The 21226-nt window shown below is 31.1% G+C and overlaps 1 protein-coding gene across 14 annotated transcripts in view; it reads right to left on the bottom strand.

Annotated features, from left to right (window-relative positions):
* Positions 1 to 1424: 1424 nt before the first annotated feature.
* Positions 1425 to 21226, bottom strand: part of LOC148600337 (microtubule-actin cross-linking factor 1, isoforms 6/7-like) — a 125515-nt gene continuing 105713 nt past the window's right edge. For 7 of the 14 annotated variants that reach the window (XM_088557015.1, XM_088557020.1, XM_088557021.1 and 4 more), the window contains 15 exons: positions 17690 to 17849; positions 14962 to 15123; positions 14380 to 14505; positions 13877 to 14020; positions 13318 to 13506; positions 12929 to 13026; positions 12186 to 12321; positions 11575 to 11737; positions 10815 to 10927; positions 9897 to 10034; positions 9282 to 9399; positions 8399 to 8428; positions 7672 to 7815; positions 5721 to 5837; positions 1425 to 3955 (listed from right to left, as the gene is read on the bottom strand). In XM_088557015.1, the coding sequence (XP_088413141.1) occupies positions 3576 to 3955; positions 5721 to 5837; positions 7672 to 7815; positions 8399 to 8428; positions 9282 to 9399; positions 9897 to 10034; positions 10815 to 10927; positions 11575 to 11737; positions 12186 to 12321; positions 12929 to 13026; positions 13318 to 13506; positions 13877 to 14020; positions 14380 to 14505; positions 14962 to 15123; positions 17690 to 17849 (2218 nt within the window). In that variant the 3' untranslated portion in view covers positions 1425 to 3575. The remainder of the gene's footprint in view (positions 3956 to 5720; positions 5838 to 7671; positions 7816 to 8398; positions 8429 to 9281; positions 9400 to 9896; positions 10035 to 10814; positions 10928 to 11574; positions 11738 to 12185; positions 12322 to 12928; positions 13027 to 13317; positions 13507 to 13876; positions 14021 to 14379; positions 14506 to 14961; positions 15124 to 17689; positions 17850 to 21226) is intronic. The other 7 variants (XM_088557023.1, XM_088557016.1, XM_088557029.1 and 4 more) reach the window with 4 other exon arrangements.

Raw genomic sequence — 21226 nt, 5'->3', positions numbered from 1 at the left:
TTTTCCACTGGATGCATCTTTAAAGCTTTCAAATGGTAAATATTTGAGGTGTATCTCTTCTGGAAATGTAGATATAAACAGTCTATTATTAGGTCCAAACTTCTTGTAGTTGCTTTATTTTTGATGGGACTCATCTTGTTCATCACAGTTACCGTATGGTGGGTTATTTTGACTGGTGTAAAATTTAGTGATTTTGAGGCAAAAGAGTTCACAATTTTTTTTATTTTTCTAATTTTTGCAGATGCTGTGTGGTGCACTTAGTTCTTAAGCCAAGATTTAACATTTTGTGGAAATTCTTTTGGTGTTTTTAGGCAGACCACCAAAATAAGCTAGAAGTCACACCCTGTGAAAATTAACTGTTCCCAAGTGATGGATTGGTTTCAGATTTGGATATTGCATTACATAGATCGGGCATACATTGTAAGTGATTTTTTTCAAAAAATTCCTGGTTGCCGCATGATAAATCAATTTCAAAATTGGTACGAGGCTTTGGATAGATGGTGTTTATGCTAAAGGCAATTTTTTTATGCTGTCCGATATCAACTATATTGAACTTCTATGAGTGATTGTATTCCTAGCATGCGTGCAACTTTGTGTTAGATCTTAGGTCCCTATTTAGAAATACTATTTTCATCCCTACCTGGTATTTAGAAATACTGGTATTTTCAAAAAAGTTTCATTGGTCACAGGTAAGGTTATTTATTTTTTTTGTATTTTCATTTTTAAGAAGAAACAGACAACAGGGATTGTGTCAGAGACAACTCTACCAAACTGTAAAAAAACTGGGCATTAATAGAACATTATATGATACCCCACCATGTAATGGTGAACAAATGGGGATGGCAAAATGTTCAAATTTGCATTTCAGATTTTGCAAAAAATCTATCTTCAACTGTATTTTATGGTGCTTAACAATTTTTTTTAAAAAAAAAGATCCATTCTTGACTTAACTGGAAACCATTGGGGGACAGATAGATGGATGGACACACAACTTTACCAAGAGTATCACATAAAACCTGCCATATAATAAAGAAAAATGCCAAAGGCAGTCTGAATTGTTATTGAATAGAAAGTAATTCCCCACACCTGAAGCCTGCATTTAACTGGCCCCAGAAACAATAAATATACTACTACCAGTTCAGTGATTCTAGTATTACAATTCACCCTAACTTATGAAAAAAAGACATCCAAAATACAAAATCATACAAGATTGACAAAGGCTAGAGGCATGGAATGATGTGGTGGATTGAAAATTGTTTTATTCTGGTCTCGTACATGTTCTTTGTCACTTGAATAATGATGTTATTGTACCACTTAAACCAAAATGTCACAAATACCAGACAGCATTATGCAAGGAACATTTTATGATTTCACACCAAAATTATTTTTTTAGGAGTAAATTACATTAGAAACAAAACAACATATTTTTATAATCAAGTTGTATTTATTGGCTTTTAATGGATAAAAATTTTTTATCCTTTGATATGTACACATGATAGTTGCCACAGTAACAAAATGGCCGACAAAAAAAATGAAAATGTCTATACAAAATACTAATTCATATACATGCATGAAGAACGTGATTTTTTAATGGCGATCGGCACATTTTGATACCATTTTGATATGCATAAGGTAACAACATAATAATGAATGTAGTTCTCAAAACAACTAATGGCTAGCTAATTGTATTCCATTACTAATAATGTTCAAAGTTCACAATAAATTAAAACCCTCTCAAATTAATGAGTTACTGATACATAGAAAGAAAAATCTGACCCAGTCAAAAATCTTGTATAAAACTGGAATGTTAGAAAAGCAAATTGATGAGCACAAATATAAAAAGTTCAATATAAAAATTTAACAAGTCTGCTGTCAACAAATAAAACAAAAGCATGTAGAAAGACGTCAAGTATTTGATGTGAATCATGATATGTTTTGATAAGTGTATACTTCCGAACACTGACTATAATACACTGCAGTTCTAGTAGAAAGTATCATTGTCACTCGCCCATGGTGGACAAATGGAATGGTAACATTTTCGCCTTGATCAATCATATGAAAATTTTATCTTGATAACATAAAAATAAACAGTGATGCAAAGTCAAGATGAAATTTTACAAAATGACCACTCCACTTTGTTCTCATTATATGTGTATTTTTGTTTAATGAGTCCACACAGACAAGTGATAAAGACAGGTTTCATATGAACTGTAGTGTAACTTGCATTAATATCATTATAGTTTAAAATATATATCTCACTAACAGCAACAAATAACAACACATTCAACACATTCAATGCTGGTAAAAACTAAAGTCAATTTCATAAAACCTGTCTTTCGTATATACCATATAAGTGGTTATTTTCGCAGTGATTTAATTTTTACTATATTCGTGATCAAAGTTGGAATGCAAAAATTAAATCATTTGAAATATTTATGAAGATAAAATTGAGTTATTCATCTTTTTCTGCAATTTGTCTGCCACCAACATTAAATTACCCCCCCTCCTTCCAAAAGAAAAACTCACCCAGAGTTTGAATAAGAAGACATTTCCAAACATATATATATATATATATCGCTTTTATGAAATGGACTTTACATACATACAATAAAAATTACATTTAGACACAAATGCATGCATACCAACACCTTTAATAATTCTTGTACCCTAAATAAATATTCAGAATAATATTTCCTATTATCATTGCTATATTGTTTCTCACTTCACTAATGGATCAAGTCATATGGATGTACCAAATTTCTCAACTTTATTTGCATGGAAAGAAAATAAAGAAAAAAATTATAAGATGGCTTCACTGATTTTGCTTGAAAGTTCCTTTAAAACCCGAAACTAAATTTTTATTTCTAAATCACATTTGTTTGCTTTGCACGTTTACCACAAATTTACTAAATTACAAAATTTAAGTTATTTATCATGTAATTACCAGTAGCTGGAACTCAAGAAAAACTTAATAAAATGCAGAAAAAAATTGAGATATTTGGTCAATATTTCCTAGGAGACAACTAAATATAGACACTGGTCCATATAAATACTCAATATAAAGGTTTAAAATTTTTTTCTATCACAACCTGAAAACTGAAGAAAATTTGAAAAATAGTAAAATTCAAAACTTATCATAAAAATTAATCATAATAAACATCACACAAAAAAATAATTTAAAAAAACAAAAATAAATGAAAAAAATTTTGTCCATCTTTTAAAACTTTTCATCGAAAGAGTTTCGAAAAAAGCTCGAAATTTGAAAAAGTTCCAAGACAGTTGAAACAATACATAAAAGAAAAATTAATATTGACTAAGTGATTACCAATGATTACATTGATTACCATATTCCCTTATAGTATTCAACTCCTTAACAAAGGAATATACACGCAAAGGAAACCCATGATGTTTATATTCATAGAAAACTTTCCTGATTTTACAAAATGCAATTTGGACATCTATCTTAAGATTTATTTATATTCATTCATGTTCTGAAAACATCATTGGTGGCATAGAACGTTAAAATGACTGGCACTCAAGAATAATTAAAGTCACTAAAATTGTTCATGCAAATATCACCGTGGTGTTTTGGGTGTAGTCGGTAATCTCCTCGTTCCTCCAACTCCATTTGTCATCGCTGTCGGTGTTGTACGTCCAGATGGCGTCGTTCTACCTCCAGAAAAAGTAGGTGTGGTCCTACCAGACCGTGTGGGTGTTGATGTCTTGGGAGGAGGAGGTGGTGGATATCGTGTTGTTGATGTTGAGCGTGGTGTCGGTGTTCTTGCTCTTGCTGTATAAGTTGGTATTGGTTGAGGTGTAGTTGATCGTTGAATGTTTGGTGTTCGTGAATTATATGAGTTATTTAAGTTTGTTCTTGATGTCCTAGGTGGCGTTGAATGAATATTTGATGATGAATTACTCAGTCTTTTGGTCCTTTGAAGACTTCCAGTTGACCCTAAATTATGAAAAAAAAATCAAGTCAAAAATTTCTGCAGATTTCAAGAAAACTAAAAATCATTTACAAGTAATGAAAAAAATTAAACGTAACTGTTCCTTTTTAAAATCCACTTTTCAAGAATTCATCAACAAAAATCGTGATCTCTTCTGAACTGGAGTTAAAAGCCCTTTCAAAATAATATCACAGACATTTGAACCAAAAACATCCTTCAACACAAAGGAAACTTTCAACTACAACATGGACTGTTTTCTAATAGTGCATCACGACCTCTAGAGTCCTTCAACTGTACAACACATTGGTATTGCCAATAGTTACTCCCCTTGAATAGCATGTTTTTAAACTGCTGCTTAAATTATTTCAGCCATCTTAAATTTCAGTCCATTTAAAAACTATTGAATTGAGGGGAAAAAATGTTTCCTAATGCATTATTTAGCAATAGGGAATGTGAAGCCAATTAGATAAGCTAGCTAATAACTGAAATTACTGCAATGCTAGAAATAGAAAAATAGTAACATAAGGACATAAGAAGGAAGCTACTTTTAAGTTAAGCAAATGCCTTATTGGCTTAAATATTTACAGCTACTGCAGCTCAATATTACAGCAAGTATAATATTTAACTTCAGGTGATCAATTTGATCTTTCCTTCATTCAATAAGCATTACCTGATAAACTGATTTTGGTAGTTAAGTAGGTAGACCAAGGGTAAGGGACACAACTCTCGTGATCAGGGATGTTTGCATCATATTCAATTTCACAGCTTATCAAGCTTTCATTTGAAACAGAATGAAATCAATCCAAGTTACTTAGATGCTTACATGAGATTGATGTAAAATGCTGAAAACAAACATTCCAATGATTTGTATGAGTTGTGTCCCTTTACCTTAGGTCTACTTCCTTAAATGGACAGTTCAGAAAGAGATTTAACCATTTTATCGGACATAGCTTCAAATATCTACAGAATACAGATATTTTAAATCACCTTATCAATAGTCTAAGACATATCATCAGGTAAAATCATTTAATCAAGGGAAGACCAATTCTATTATGAGAAATCAACTATTTTACTCACTGTAATTTACAAGATTAATTAGGAAATGAAGGATGGCAAAGCTGTATTCAATTTTAAATTTCATGTATTTTGCCAACTGTTAAAATATACTCAGAATAATGCAGAAATAATCAGAGACAAACAAAGAAGCTAAAATTGGCACTTTAGGGAGTGTGAAAAAAAGAAAGAATGTAAAGGTAAAATCAAGATTTCACTAACCAGAACTTTATTAAAACACAGAAGAAATAAATCTTGTCTTGATAATAGAAAAATTGGCAAAAGTTTCATGGTAAATGTCACAAATCTTTGATAGCTATCTTCTGTGTTTTTTACAAGTAAAAAATAAAAAAATTGAGCTGTAATAACAGCATAGTACCCGAACCACCATAAAACCAGATGAAACAATCAAAAATGCACATTAAGAGTGATCATGCTCTTAATAGTGATGGTTAAAAGGTATGGGTTAGTCTGATGTAAGTAAAATACAGTGTCAAAAACATGTATGATATAAAATAAAAAACAATGGTTTGTATGGACTCAAAGTTCAACACCTAAATTCTGAAACTTGCTCCTATCATCGCAACTTACAACTTGCTACCAATCCTCAATAGCTTTTCTGTCTACTTAAAACTCTCCCTCTTCAATGTGACCTCTTATTTCTCAAATCCTTTCAGAGGTCTTTTCACCCCTTAATTTCCATACAGATAAACATACCGAAATCAGGATTTTTTCGTAGCGCTGATCTTGGGGGCGGATTTCCGACACCCGTTAAATTTACCATAGATGTTGCTACCCTACTCCTTCTTAACGAATGATCGCCTGAACTTCCAGCTAAAAAGAAGCAAGTACAAAACACAAAATATATAATTGGTGCTTTGATGAACGTTATCTTGCAAACTACTGTGGATTCATTACAATATTGTAGAAATCTGCTTTCATGACTTTAGAAGATACTGATTCCAATTAAACCTATATGAGATGTTTGTTTTTAAAAATCTGCAGCCAAACAAGTATGACTATAGTCCTTAACCATTCTGTCTTAATTTTTTTCCCAACAACTTATTCAATTACTCTTCCAAAGAATCTGCCACTATACATGCCTTTGTATTGTGTATTTTATCTAAGAGATCTAATTTCACACGACCAACAAACATACCACAAATTGAAAAATTCAAAGGTTACTATATTCAAAGAACCTTCACAGAAAAATCATGTTTTGGAAAAGCAGAAGAAATTCAGTTTTGATCTTACTTGCCACGAAGGTGGGAAATATTCCTAATAAGCCAAGATAACAATTTTCTTTGAATATATTCAGAATCCACAGTAAATAAAACCATTAGCATATATATATATATATATTGCCACTTCAAACTATTGAGCCTATATTTTATGTATTGAGTATGTTCTTGAGGTCAGGAAAATTTGGGACGAAACTGTCATGTAACAAAATACCATATGGTAGATTATTTTGGCAGGTGTAAAATTTAGTGATTTTGATTGAAAAAAGGCCTACAAAAAATGTTGATACATCAAACTTCAAGTGATGCAATGTGGTACAATAAGTAATGAAGCATAGAGTAAATATTTTGTGGAATTTTTCAGACGGATCACTTGAATATGCTAAAATTATCTCCTGCCAAAATTACTGGCTTTATGGTATTCCTTACATGAAGATTGCTGATTCAATTTTCAAATACCTCAAAAACATACTCATTGCTTTTTAATTCTTGTTATTGAATAGTATAGTATTCAGTTAATGTAACATAATTATATTATTTAAGCATAGTAAAAAGACCAGCTATTCTAAATTGGCAGCTTGCTACAGAATGAACCTAAAATCTAGAGAAAACTACTGGTACTTAATAGCTCAAATGAGGAGAAAATCTCACTTGAAATGATATAAATAGGCATTTAGCTATCTACCAGAAACTTTTAAAATAAGAGAAAGACATTTTTAACACTTAAATTCCTCAAAACATTCTATACCAGTTGAAAAATCATAATTTCAGACCATAATATTAAATAAATTTATAAACTTATTCAATAAATTTTTTGTTCTTTTTTGAATAAAAAAAAGTACTTGGGGAAACTTAAGTCAAACAAATTACCCTCCCCCTTTTCTGTTTGCTCTTGGTCTTTTTAATATGCCACTGCTGGTTACAGCATGCTATATAATATCTTGGTCACATGTTCATGATGTTAAATTGTGTATAAACGTTCTGTTTGTGTGTTTTCTGTTGTTACTTCTACATATTGGACACTTGAGACATGTTTTCAATGGAAATCAATATATGTAAAATAAATTTTTGGCATCAATGCAGAAAAAAAAAATTATTCCAAAGAGGACGAAATTTAATTTTTTTATCTTAAAAGTTTCATCTGAAGCTGGAAAGAATGAAATTGTGATATAAGGTCTTCATATTAAGCCAAAAAATAAAGAGAGACCTATAAAATACACATCAATTCATGGAAAATCTATTAATTTGGAAGAGAAATTCTTCAATAATTTACAATGATGTGAATTATACAGTTCAATACTGCTACACTACAAAAACTAGCCACCGAAATTCAAACTGTCTGAAAATCATGTCCAAACCAAAGCAATAATGAATAACTGCAGAACTCAGTGTCGAGGGTGACAAACTAAAACTGCTGTGTGTTGTACCTGAGGAGATCGATGAAGCGTATCCGGTATCGTTAAGTCTAGATTTATACCCAATTGTTCCGCTATTTGAACGTGAGCGGAACCCTTCCTGTCGTCCGTTGGTTTGAATTGAATCTCGAAGTTCTATGTTAGTTCTTCCCTTAGCTGAAGAGAAAATGAATCATTCCAAAAATAGCATGCAAATTAGCTCAGAAAAAAAACCCATTAGATAAAAATAGAATATTGATTAATAACTTATAAATAGACTTTTCATTCATTATTCAAGATGCACAAATATTTGTAACGACTTGTGAGTAGCAAAACTGTGAAGGTTCACTATAGTTTACATTTACTATTTTAAAAATAATTTGTATCGAAAACAACGAAGATTATACCCTCTACAATGAAACTACATGTAGTACTTTAGGATTTAGCAAGAATATTTTAAAGCAAAAAGAAGAAAAGATTAAATAAATCTCTAGTATACAATTAAAATGAAATGGAAAGATTCCAGAATCAGCGCATGTAGTCCACTGCACCAAAAAAAAAAGATGCAAGTCTTAAACTGATTATATATTTTACTTTATTATAACATGAACAAATCAATTTTTTTTTCATCAATTTGCCATAATGATTAAAGAAAAAAAGACATTTCACAGTTCTACCATCAAAAGAAGTATATAAAATCTTATAAATTCATAATCCAACACCTGAACATAGTCATTCCAGAATTTGTTCCGGTACTTACAATTTGTGGAATAAACATATTGAACTTGGCCTGTCAAATTAAAACTCATAATATGAACAAAATTTCCATATCTAGTAACGAATCACCATCACCACAAATGGATGATTTTTTTTTCATGTTTGTATAGAACTGTGACCATATTGGCATAAAAGCAAGATATATACAGAAGCATTTTTGTTCTTGAGTAATTCTTGCCTACACCATATACATATGTACATTATCTCAAACTCATGAAACCCATCATTTACCATAACCAAAGTGACACAAAATGAAGATGAAATAGAGGCTGAAGTTATTGAAATTCCAAAACTCCATAATGAGGCACAAATGAAATTGAGACTTGTCTAGAAAATGAGTCTCACAACTTGGAATTGAGGCTAAAAACAACATTTTGATTCAATGTTTGATAAAAATAAATAATTTTAAGGTTAAAATTTTCTTACCTAAATTTCGTTATCAATAAAGAGTTAAAGAGTTTGAGAAATTGCACATAATTTTGTAGTTGAAACAATTACATATGATATATCAATTATGTATTTACACTTCAGCTAAAAATAACACATTCATGAGTAAAGTATTTCTAAAGAGTTTAAAAGTATTTCATTTGACAAAAAATGTGTTGGATATTGAAAAATGACATTAAAGATTAAAATAATTTTTCCCAAAATCTCTGTTAAAACACACTAAATTACTATATAATATTATTTACAAACATAAAAACTCAAGACATTAATGAATAAGTAAAATTCAAAGTATCAAGATTTTATTTTTTTGAAATCATTTCATGAGTATTGAAAATAAATAGTTTGCAAGCATTTCTTTTCTATTAAACATTTTTGTACTTTAATGAATACTAATAATGGCATTCTGAACTTAAACATACCTCGACATGGGTCATTGGTTTCCAAGAATTCATCAAGTGTGACCCAACCACCGCCAACTCGGACCATTACGGTACTGTTCAGGAACCTAACCAATCGAATATTTTGTTTTTCACCAAACTAAAATAAAAATAATAATTCTGAATTACCAAATTGATTCTACAGTCAGAACAAATTGGCTTAAATTCGAAGGGTTTTCATTTGTAAATAATATTTACTGGTTATAAACTCAGACCTGATTTTACAAGATTAAAAAATAAAGTGAAAATTATAAGAATTGGAAGTGAATTTACGTTAAAAAAAATCATAACAGTAAAATCCAAATTTGAAAAAGTGGAATTTTGCCCTAAAGCAGACTAAAATCCAGTCTGTAAACTAAATTTTTTTTCTATTAGATTTGTGGGCTTCAAAAACGGTTATAGATATCTCCTCATTCATGCAGGCAATAAACCACTCTATGTGATAATAATTTATTCTAATTAAGAACTCAAAATTTAAACAACTAAGTGGCTTGGCCTTTATAAAGATTTCACAATTTCTACTTCAGTTTTATACTTGAGCTGCACTGAGTTCTTAATTGACTTTAACAGTCAGATTAATATAGACGCAGTAAATACCCTGTATTTTCCTTCACTGATTCTCTGGGCATGGAATGGATTTCTACATTGACAAGTTGATACTTCTTTTTCTATCTGATCCTCGATCAGTTCTGAGTCTGTCATCTGTTTCTTACCACTCTTTAACCTTGTTTTTTGCTGCAAATAGAAAAAAAAGATTTGTTGTTTAGAGATCCATAACTATAGAGTTTCTCCAGTTAAACATAAGCTTATCTTGAGATAGCAAAATGAATGGAGTTTGAATCATTGTTTTTTGACCTTGTTACACCAAAATTGAATACTAAATTTAAAGAAAAAAAAAAACAAAACAGATTACATGTTGAAATCAGAATGTAATATCCATTAAATGACATTTTTGTGTACTGCATTCTGTAAATTAGAAATCATTCAACTTGTTTTTGCTGCTTTTTTTCCGACTTTAGTCCCATGCCCTGTGTCGTCTTCTCTGATCACTGTCTGGCTAATTATCCGAACGCATACTATATATGTCGCCGTTCCCGTGTCATCTTGAATTGAGCATCCGCTTGTTTTCACAACTGCGTGTCATGATTGGAGTCATGTATGCTAAACAAGTCCCAAGCCCGAGTGGCGCTAGCTTTAACTAAATCTTTTAATTGGGAATTTCATTTAATATATGAAACAAGTCGCATTTTTTCTTGATATTTCAAAATTCAAACTATTAACAGTGACAAAAATAAGGTTCTATACACCTTGTAAGTTGTATAGACAAAAAGACCATTGTCTCTACCAACTATATCCAATATTCAAAAAAACTAAATTGTATTCATTTTAATCCACATATACATAAACTTACACTTCTGTCTGGTTTCAGAGCTTCTATAAATTCACTACACACATAAACTTACACGTCTGTCTGAATTGAGAGCTTTTATAAATTCACCACACACATAAACTTACATGTCTGTCTGGTTTGAGAGCTTCTATAAATTCACTATATTCCATGTAATATTTATTGTCTTTGTCAAATATATCAAATACAGCATTCAATTCTGTTTTATTTGTTGTAAATCCTGCAAAAAAAATAATATGATCATGAACTTTGTAAATATTCATAAAAGGATAATTCTACTAAGGCCAGCTAAAGACAATTCCTAGGTTCTTAGGCCCACTCTTGTCACATCTGAAACTGCTTTAGTACCCATATATACATACAATACAAATATGTGTCAATCAAAATTTCCCCATCTTTTTATTTGGTTGTAAACAAGTTATTTGTTTGGGACATTAAAACATGTTAAGAAATCCTCCACTTTAGTTTATAAACAAAGAGTCAGAGAGCCAAAAAAATAACTTTGTATGGCCTAATGAGGCTGTACAAAATAGATTAATTCAAAGAACATGATCTGGGGATTTAATCTATCTGAAGTCTTGTGATCACTTTCTTAAAAGGAGTTTTTTGCTAGCTGAGATAATTCACAATTTTATAGTCATCATTTGCCTCCTTTTGGTAGTCATTCCCTTAATAGAATCTTATGACAAGTTAATCATGGGATGTAGATTGATAAAAAAGGAAGATACGTTTTCCAGGTTGGTCTATAAAATGTGTTTAAAAAATAACTCCACCTCATTTAAAAAAACAAATAGTATGATAATTCAGCAGTTGTAACAAGTCCATCAATAAATAATACTTATCCTGTAAATTGATTCAGAAAATTACCTGACTGTAACATTCCGTTAACAAATTCATCTCGAGACAGATATCCATCCCCATCCTTATCTTGACGACGGAAGAAATCAGTTATTCTCATCTTTTTCACTTTTATCCAATGTAAATATCGTTGTTTCCACACATTAAAATCAAAACTTTTAAAGTTCTCCAACTGTAAAACAATCAGTAAACACAAGCTATTCTCAACATAATTCAAATATTGATTCAGTTCAGTAAATTCATAATCATAAATAAAAAAATTAAAAAAAATAACTGTAATATAAAATTAACTTGACTTTATCAAACATAAATAACCTTATCACATTTCAAAGATAGTACAGATGACTGAAATTTTGTGCATTAAAAAATAATTCCGAGTTCTATCAAAATTATCTCCCTCTGTGGTACATTCTTTTGGATTCAAGTGAAAAATTGTACTTGCATTTCAATATGAGATTTGAATTCTGATTTGATAGAATCAAAGTTGCTGAAAGATTTTTTAAGAAAAATTTCAATTTCAGACTTTTTAATGAAACCAGCTCAGGCCTTGTAATTTTCAATTTGGTAATGCTTATTTATGATAGTTTTTTGTGTATTTTTATTTACAATTTAAGACTTACTTCTAATAAATTATCTAAAGCATCTTGCAGATTTTTCTTTCTATCTAATGACATCCTCCATACAACTCTCCATTTATTTTGTAATGTTAAAACTCTAGGATTATAACTAGGATCATACTCATTCAGCTTCATATTACTGAAATTCCAAAAAAATATCTTCTAAGTCTTTATCACACAATACTGTCATTGTTCAAATAGCATGATTTTGTGGGAAAACACATATTTCATTCAAACTATTGATCTAGACAAAGATAATTTATTGATTGATAAAGATTTTTTTTGTCCTTTGGCAGATACATCATGCCAATGAGAACTAGTCCAACCATATGTTTATTGTGCTATACCAGTTCTTTCAGTTCCTATACTGTTCCTTTTTTCTGAACAATTAATATTCCTTTGACTTGCATTTTTTATTCAATTCTACTTCTTTGTTATATCTATCCTTTTCAAAATAACAAGAAACTCGTAGCCATATGTCCCCTCTCCCCACAAAAACAGTTGAAGTGTAAAAGTCTCATTACTCTAGTACAATTTGTCAAATCAAAATGTTGTCACAATATGATCAACTACAAAAAGTAGCTAACAATTCTACAAAATTGGAACAAAGTTCGTTAAGTGGTTTCTAAGGAGTTGCGTCCATAAATGCAACCGGACAGACACCTGTATTTCCATGTCCCAGTCCTCGTAGCAATGGGGAACAAAAATATGCTTTGTGTTTATTTCTCTCCTCAATCTATATATACCTTCCATAATGTCTGCCTGGTGATTTTGGTTCTACTGTTATTATTTTGGTCAATCTTTCTACATCAGCATTCTTACTAGAAATATCCTCATGAAATTCCTTAAAAAAATAAAAATATGAAGTGCATTAATTCTGTCTAAAATTCATCATAGATGGATAATTTTCTCTGTCAACAAAGGTAAAAATATTCTTTCCAGGCCAATTCAAATGTCAATATACACAACCAAAGAAAATGAAAAACTGTCAATAACATATTGGAAATCACTTAATTTAAAATGGAAGAAATGTTCAAAATGCAAATAATATTTATTTTCAGTTGATACAGGTATAATTTTTTTAAGGTCATTTGTAAAATTTTAGTCTTCAGAATATTAAGGCAACCATACATACCACATGTTCTTTATACAATGTTTCCACAGTATTCAGATCATCAGGAATTGGATCTTTCTCTTTGGTTGACAGGAGGACATAAGCTTCTGTAAGCCAGGCCAGTAATTCCTCAACCAAGGCAGCGTTACCCTGTATGTTACGTAAGGCATCTTGAAGTCGTTCTTCTTTTGTCTTGGCTTTTTGCAACAACTGAATGAAACATTACATAATGACAAATTCTGTATTCTTTAACAATAATGACAATGTACACTATGGCATCCCTTGTAAGAGATTAACTTTATTTCACATAAAACACTAAAACAGTGGTAAACTATCTTGTGGATGAAGCTGTACCATAATCTGAGTAATGAGTTTTCTTGTTATTTTTTGACAGACTAATGAGTTTACATCCCTCTCATAAGTCCTAATGGTATAGCATTGAGAGAAAAATCTGCAACATGCTAACCAGTAAACTGAATGTTACAAAATAACTATTTTTATATGTACATGTGATAAATGACTGACTAAAAATTTGCTTTGGTAGAAGATATTCATAAAATTTTCTATGAAAAACACCCACCTGATCCCATCGTGTTTGGGTTATAGTGAGGTAGTATTTGACAAATCTCAAGGCGTTAGGATGACAGTTCTGTAATATTTCTTCAGCTAACATCCTGATCTTATCCACGCAAGTCTGGTGGTTCCGTAAATCTTCTTGGAATTTCTGTAAAGTGAGAGAAATGTGTGTTTTAAATTTTACCTCTATGGTTTCAATTGCATCAGATGATTAGCTGAAAACCAAACATGTAGTTAAATAGAAAAGCAGCACTATGCATCCATTTTCAAAGCCAATAGTGTTGCATCAAATGATAATTCTAAGGTAGTATATAAGTTTTTTTAGCTATATCAGTTGCATACTGCGTCAGATCATTTGAGGACTTCTGTAATACTAGTATGCATGATACTGAATAATATATTTTGTGTTTTATTACAAGTTTTATTGTATCCATTTTTCAATTATAAAAATAACAGCTTGCATAATGCAATGACTGAAAATCCTTAGTAAAATAAACATGACAATACCTCATGTTTCTCTATAAGCTGTATGATAGCCATTTCATCATCAGGGAGAGTCTTGTATTTTAATTCTGATTCTGCTTGTGGTAAAAACTCTCTCATGACCTGGACTACTTCCTGGAACTCTTCAGCCTTGAAAACAAAATCAGATAGTGAACATAATGCTAATGTTAATGTAATCTGATCAATACCATAAAGAGATGATGTCAAGGTCTCCACAATAACACATCATTTCTTGTTGTTATATAATTCTGACCATAAATAGGCCATAAAAGATCCTTGGAAAACATAAATTTGACAGCATGCTGTTGTCCTTGGTGCAACCTTTACTCTTCACTAGAAGTTTATATCAGACAGCAACCAAAATCACTTCCATATGCCTCCTCCATAGTAAGCCACAAATCAAATCATTGGGAGCTGAGATACATGTAGTAACAGAACAATTGAGACAGAATGATGAACAGATAAAGTGATTCAAGGTGATTTCAATATACTACCAACCCATAAATTTTCAATCATGTTGTATAGTACATTTAGAAATGTATTTAAAAAAAAGGAGTACATAATTGGTAAGGGGAGACAACTCACCATTTTGAGAGATTCCCTGAGTTTGACCTCCCTTATATCACTCAGATGGTTGACTCTGTCCCATGTGGTCTCTAGCTCTTCAAGAGCTGCTGTGGTTACATTCCCAGCAGCCTTCATAGCAGCTACCGTCTGCTCTCTAGCACCCAATTCCTGTTGCATAGCCTGGTAATATAGAAAAAATAATCTAACATGGTTTTCAATTAAGAGAATAAGCATATTCAATAATAGAAAGAGAACTTTTAAGAAAAGTTAGGTATTTGTTTGCTTATCAGGGTCCCTAAAGATGGACAATGTGTAAGCTGTAAAAGACAGTCAGATATTTTTTTAATGAATATTACATATTTTGCTGTAGTCACTGGAATGTGGAATGAGGAATGAAATGGTTGTTACCTAGTGCTACAAACAAACAGTGGCATACCATGGGCCTGTTTAACACAGGTTTTTTTTTTGGTGGGGGGGGGGCAGTTTTGACAGTATTGAAGTTGGTATACAAGCAAATAACTATTTAAAGAAACACACATTGTTATTTAGGTTTTTTTTCAAATCTAAAACGGCCACTTAGATGTATGGAAAACGCTTAGTCCTATGGATTTTATACCAGTATGCAATTTATAACTTTTGTGGAATATTTTCTGATCTGTTTTAAGTATTATTCTGACACTTGTCACCTCTTTGATGACATATTCTTATTCTTATGAAGACTTTAACAATGAATAATAGATTTTGTCACAACTTTTAATTCTTCATCTGACAGGTTTATCCACATGTGTCATAAATCTATATCTTAAGTATTGTAGACCAGTATTGTATATCATATATTCTTCAATTGATCATTAAATCTGCAAGCTACCTCATAGCCATCAAATAGACTATCACATGTGTGCTGGTCAGTATAATTATTAACTATACAAGAGCAAAGGCCTCAAAAGGAACATTGCTTTACATTTAATTAAAAACAAACTTAATTCAATATTCAGAAAGTTTTGCAGTATGTACATACACAACCCCCAAACACACTTGTCTATCAACTTTTTTGTACTTCTAAGATATTCTACTTTAATTAATTACTAATATTAAAAGATCCCAGTCAAGTTGAATTCTTATACTTTCAACTTCAATATTTAACTTTTTAGGTCTGAATACAAGCAAACGATTGACATGATTGTGTTGAATCAGCTACATACATTTAAATTGATTTTTATCAAAACTGAAAGTGTATTACACACAAAGCTAAATACATGTAAATAAACATTTATTTTGATAAAAAAAAAAGGCTCTGTCGACATGAGTTGGGGAGGTTGGATTGATGATGTTGAGATGTAGCGGAAATAATTAAGGGGGATGGAAAGTGGGAGTAAAAAGAACTGGTTTTCTTATGCCATATCATGCAAGTAAGTGAGAGGGGGTGAGAGTTATAATGGAGGGAATGTTTTCTTACCACATTAAATATTTGATTGAATTAATGGTTAAACTTGATCGAGTTGACTGTAGCCTAAAAAATCTACTTTTGAAACTGAGCGATACCTATACTTAACAAATTGGTCTACCAACATGTGACCATAACTAAAAACTAAATTTAGCATTGACAATGTTGTAGTTTCCACTGGTACAAGTACATGTAATATGTCTGCTCAGCCAGGTGTTTAATGTGTATTGTTTACACATCATGTATGCATCACATTCATCCATTAATCAAAAAGAATAGGGAACTACATCAAATATTCACTTTGTTATCATAAACATATCACATGTTAGTACTAGGTATGTTTTGGTGTACAATAAACAATAACTCTGGGCTAACATTAAGAAAATGCTAAAACAAATACCTTTTATGAATCAAAGTAAAGGCTTTTTTAATTTTTGTCCAAATAAGATTTCATTTCATACAAATTTTGATGCTATCTTAAAGCTTTCTGTACTTCTATGAATATCAATTTATAGAGTTCAAAGTATCAGCTATAACTATTGCTGTTTTGTTAGTTACTGTAAAGTCAACTGCCCCTTACTATCAAATTACAAAACAGTATGATGACTCAAAGTCTATACATTTAATTTTTTTTGCAGTGGGATTCAAATTTTTTTCAAAAATACATGTAGTAGGTCTATGAAGATGTTTTTCCTTTCAAATCTGGTCACAATTTGCATATAGATTTAACAAGGAATCTTTTTGGATTATATCTTTCTAATTTGCTTTATTCTCTTCTATGGTAGAGCTAATTAATTGTCTATGTTTACTATGGGAGGTTTAGCATGCTGTAAAACCTAGATTTGACCCACCACTTTGTTTGAAATGCATGTATCAAGTCAGCACCATTGTGGTACCAGCTGCTCCAGTGGTGTAATATCTATTTTGTCAGATTTATTTTGGACTTGACTTGATTATGGATCAGATTATTGTTATGTAATTTTGTTGTTATCCTAATTTCCAATTTTCCATGAATTTGATCATTCAGGTAATATATATAAGTACGTTCATAATATCTTTAAATCACTTTCTTCCCTAACATAGTCAATATCATTTAGAATAAAACTAAAAACTGACATGATCTAAAAGTTCCTTATTTACTCTGTGAATCTTTACCAGCGTGAGATTGTCAATCTGAATCTCCTTTATCGATTACAGAGTTTATGGTGGCTTTCTTAAAATGTTTATTTTGCAAATTGAGCTGCATTTTGAGGTTTTTTACAGTACTCTTTGTTTATCTTTTGTTCTCACTTCACAACTTACTTTATGCTGTTCCACCAGCATGTTAATGGTGTCAAGGTCACCCAGCACTGGCTGGTCCTCGGCTAATGTTGCCTCTGCCTTGCCCAACCATTCCAATAACGAGGTCAGGGCATCAGCCACCCTCCCCGACGTTAACAGTGCTTCGTCCAGCTTATTTTGACTGAAAAAAAAATTATCGAAATATGAAATAAATATTGCCTACTAGTAAGGTTCTACATCCCTAAATACATGGATACATGTACATAGCCCTTCCAACAAACCTTTCCCTCTACTAACTATAAGCTTCATTTTAATTTTTTTTTCAATATAATAGACTTTTATCCATGTCCTCCAACCCTCATCAATTCTTATAAGTCACTATTACATGTATACATGTAGGACTGATAACTTAAGTCACAAACTCTGTACATGCATGCATATAGATTAATTTAACCATTGTATTTATTTCAGTACTAAGCTAAAGAAAATAATAGAAGTAAAAGTTTTCCCCTTATTAATCAAGCTGTTGATTAATAGTAAATGTCAAAATATAACTGAACTTATAAATTTAGAAAATAGTTTACTACAACATTGAAGCAATGACACAAAATAATTACTTAGAATCATCCTCAAATTTAGTAACACTCCTCAGAGGTTTTAAATCCTCCTCCTCATTCAAACAATCACCATCCTCATCTACAGATTTTCTAATTAAAGCATTCACACTTGTACCACTCTTAATATTCCACTGTTTTCGAGGAGAACTAGGTTTTCCACCCACAACAAAACTTGTATGCTTTTTCAAACTAATATCATGTCCTTCATCTCCTTTATCCCAACGTTTTCTCAAGTTATTTACAGTCCAGCTGGGAAATTCATCTGTTGGCTGGGTTTTAGCCTGACCACTTTTTTTCTTTGCATTAGCTGAATCACTTGCACTACCGCCATCGTCATCTGAACGTTTTCTCATGTCGTTAAACATGTCTTTCAATACTCTCATTCTATGTTTTCCGTTAACAGAGGGTCAGACTTGTAAACAGGAATATATATGTCAAGGCAAAGTGAAAAATCCAAATGCAATGTTATTCCTGATTCAAAGTATTACAAATAAAATATGCTCCAAATCAAGTGTTAAAACTTTCAATGATTTCTCTTTATCAATTCAGAAAATCCAGTTTTACTTTTCCTTCTTCAAAACAAATCTTGTCAAAAGACACACCCACAAAATTCTTCCTTTTATCAGTAATCCACAAGAGTTGAAATGAAGTAGATGATAAAGATGTTTAATCCTAACAACTCATGTGGTCAAAAGCATGAAGCAAGATTTGTACCAATTTGATGTCAAGGGCCATAATAAAAACTCATTTGTGAATACAACATGATGGAGAAAACCCAATACTGAATGTGATAAATCTACTAAATATAGACTCAATGAGTTACATATATGTTTGTCATAATGATATTAGCATGGGCCTACACGTCTTGTACGGAAAAAAGCCTGGAGGCTTTGACTGGTTAATTGACCTGGAAACAATTTGTCATTGTAACAGAATGTTAATTGTTTTATTATCTAAAATTGTCAATATATGGCAAATTCATCCTATCTTAAGGTGACAATTTTCAATTGAAACAATTTATATCAATCAATTATCACTTATTTCAATTTCATAACAAAACCCCCTAGGGTACCTCTTAGATTAATAACTAATTTACATATGAAGCCACACCCATATTTTGAATGAAATCAAGTCACATTTTAATGACTAAGAAACCAAATACAATCATTACTTTGATGCCTCACACTGATCCACATGTTTCCAAGTGTTTAAACTTGATGGCTCATTTTCCAATCAATGGATTTCCAACATATGTTCCGTACAATCGATTGCAGAATAGCAGATACATGAATGTTTTATACAATGGGCTGTTTTATTGCATGTACTGGGATTAATTAAATATGATTTAAGCCACAATGCCTGTAATTATTGTAATTGTGGGGAGGTTGAACTTAGATTTGGGGCATGAAACATGATAATTCACCAAAATCTATCATTTAACTACATGTAACAGGCTAAATTAAACTGGGACTTAACATAATAAACACTACCCAAATTAAATGACCACATACATGTACAATGTACTCTGAATCTCTGTCCCAGCCCAATTACTTTATTCAATATAACAATTCACGGAACCTAGGCAAAAAAAAGTATCTTGGTTTTCAGATCCTCAATCTCCCCACACACCACACCCCCAAATACTGAATACCAACTACCGCTAAACATACACCAAAGAACATACAGAACAAATTATGGGTGAAGCAAGACTTGTGCCAACTCAATGAAAAAAAAAAAAACAATTTATTCCTAAATTAAAGTACAAGTTTAATGAACCAACTTTCAAGGAGTGCCATATCACTAATGTCCTCTACTTAGCCACTACATCAAATGGTACTAGCACCGTACTCATGGGCATGTAGGGCATCAAACATTGGATTCTCTAGGGAGGACTATGGATTTTCTGAGACAAACATTTTTTCCCTTGAACAAAATTAAGTTGTAATTTTTTCCAGGGCCAACCAAAAACCATTCACTATATATTGAAAACAAACTTGTTTGTCATCCAACTAATGCATAGCATCTTTCACATAGAGAACATGATTTATTTTTTGTGATTTTTTTTAAAACAAACTTTTTTCTCTCTCTCCAGTGATTAGTCATATTATTTTTTCCACATTTTCCTGAAACAAACTTTTTAAGAAAATCAAATGGTTACTACTGTTGATAGAGTAAATTGACTCGGATACTTAAAATTAAGTGAATATTGTTTACTTATGCAAATCCAGGAAAATGTATCTAATTCAGGGTTTTGGACTTCCAAATAGAAGAGTTCGCTAATCTCATTAGTGATGTCATATTCACTTATTTGCATATCGTTAAGTGTCAAATTGGTTGGCAAATAAACAAATGACAATTTCATAATTAGAATCCCAATTTTCAAAACTTCATAACTTAGTAATTTTACATTCAATTTTGTAAAATGTTTCATTTAGATAAAGTAATTATGTTTTGTATGTGAATTTTTTACTCTTTTACTTAAAAAATAAATTTGAAGTGATATTTATACGTAAACCTCTATTTTCATTAAAAATTATTTTGAATTTTTTATGCTCACATAGTCTAATTACTGAATATTTATTTTAAAATTCGGTGAATAAAAAGAGTATTATTGGCAGTGTTGTGAACCAAAAGATTTTTTTTAATTATCTTAAAAAAAACAAAAAAGTTGTGATGATTTAAAATTGATGCCCCGTACCACTCAATGGATGTTTTGCCCACCAAATCCAGATGACATCACAAAGAACTCTCCTATAAGAGATGAAAGAAAAAGGTACCGAGTTCCTTTAAATTCTGCACACATTTAAAATTTGTCTAACACAATGTTTTGCATATATAACTTGCATTATATTACAAAATTCTTCAATAGTAAAACACCCTGTCCCATATTGTGTATTGGATGAAGTAAAATTTCTTCATAACTTGTTTACACTGTTTGATT

The sequence above is a fragment of the Perna viridis genome, chromosome 13, assembly GCF_037379345.1.
Source record: "Perna viridis isolate PV_CMFRI_1.1 ecotype Kerala chromosome 13, ASM3737934v1, whole genome shotgun sequence".
Classification (NCBI taxonomy): domain Eukaryota; kingdom Metazoa; phylum Mollusca; class Bivalvia; order Mytilida; family Mytilidae; genus Perna; species Perna viridis.
This window is presented reverse-complemented; position numbering and strand designations above follow the sequence as displayed.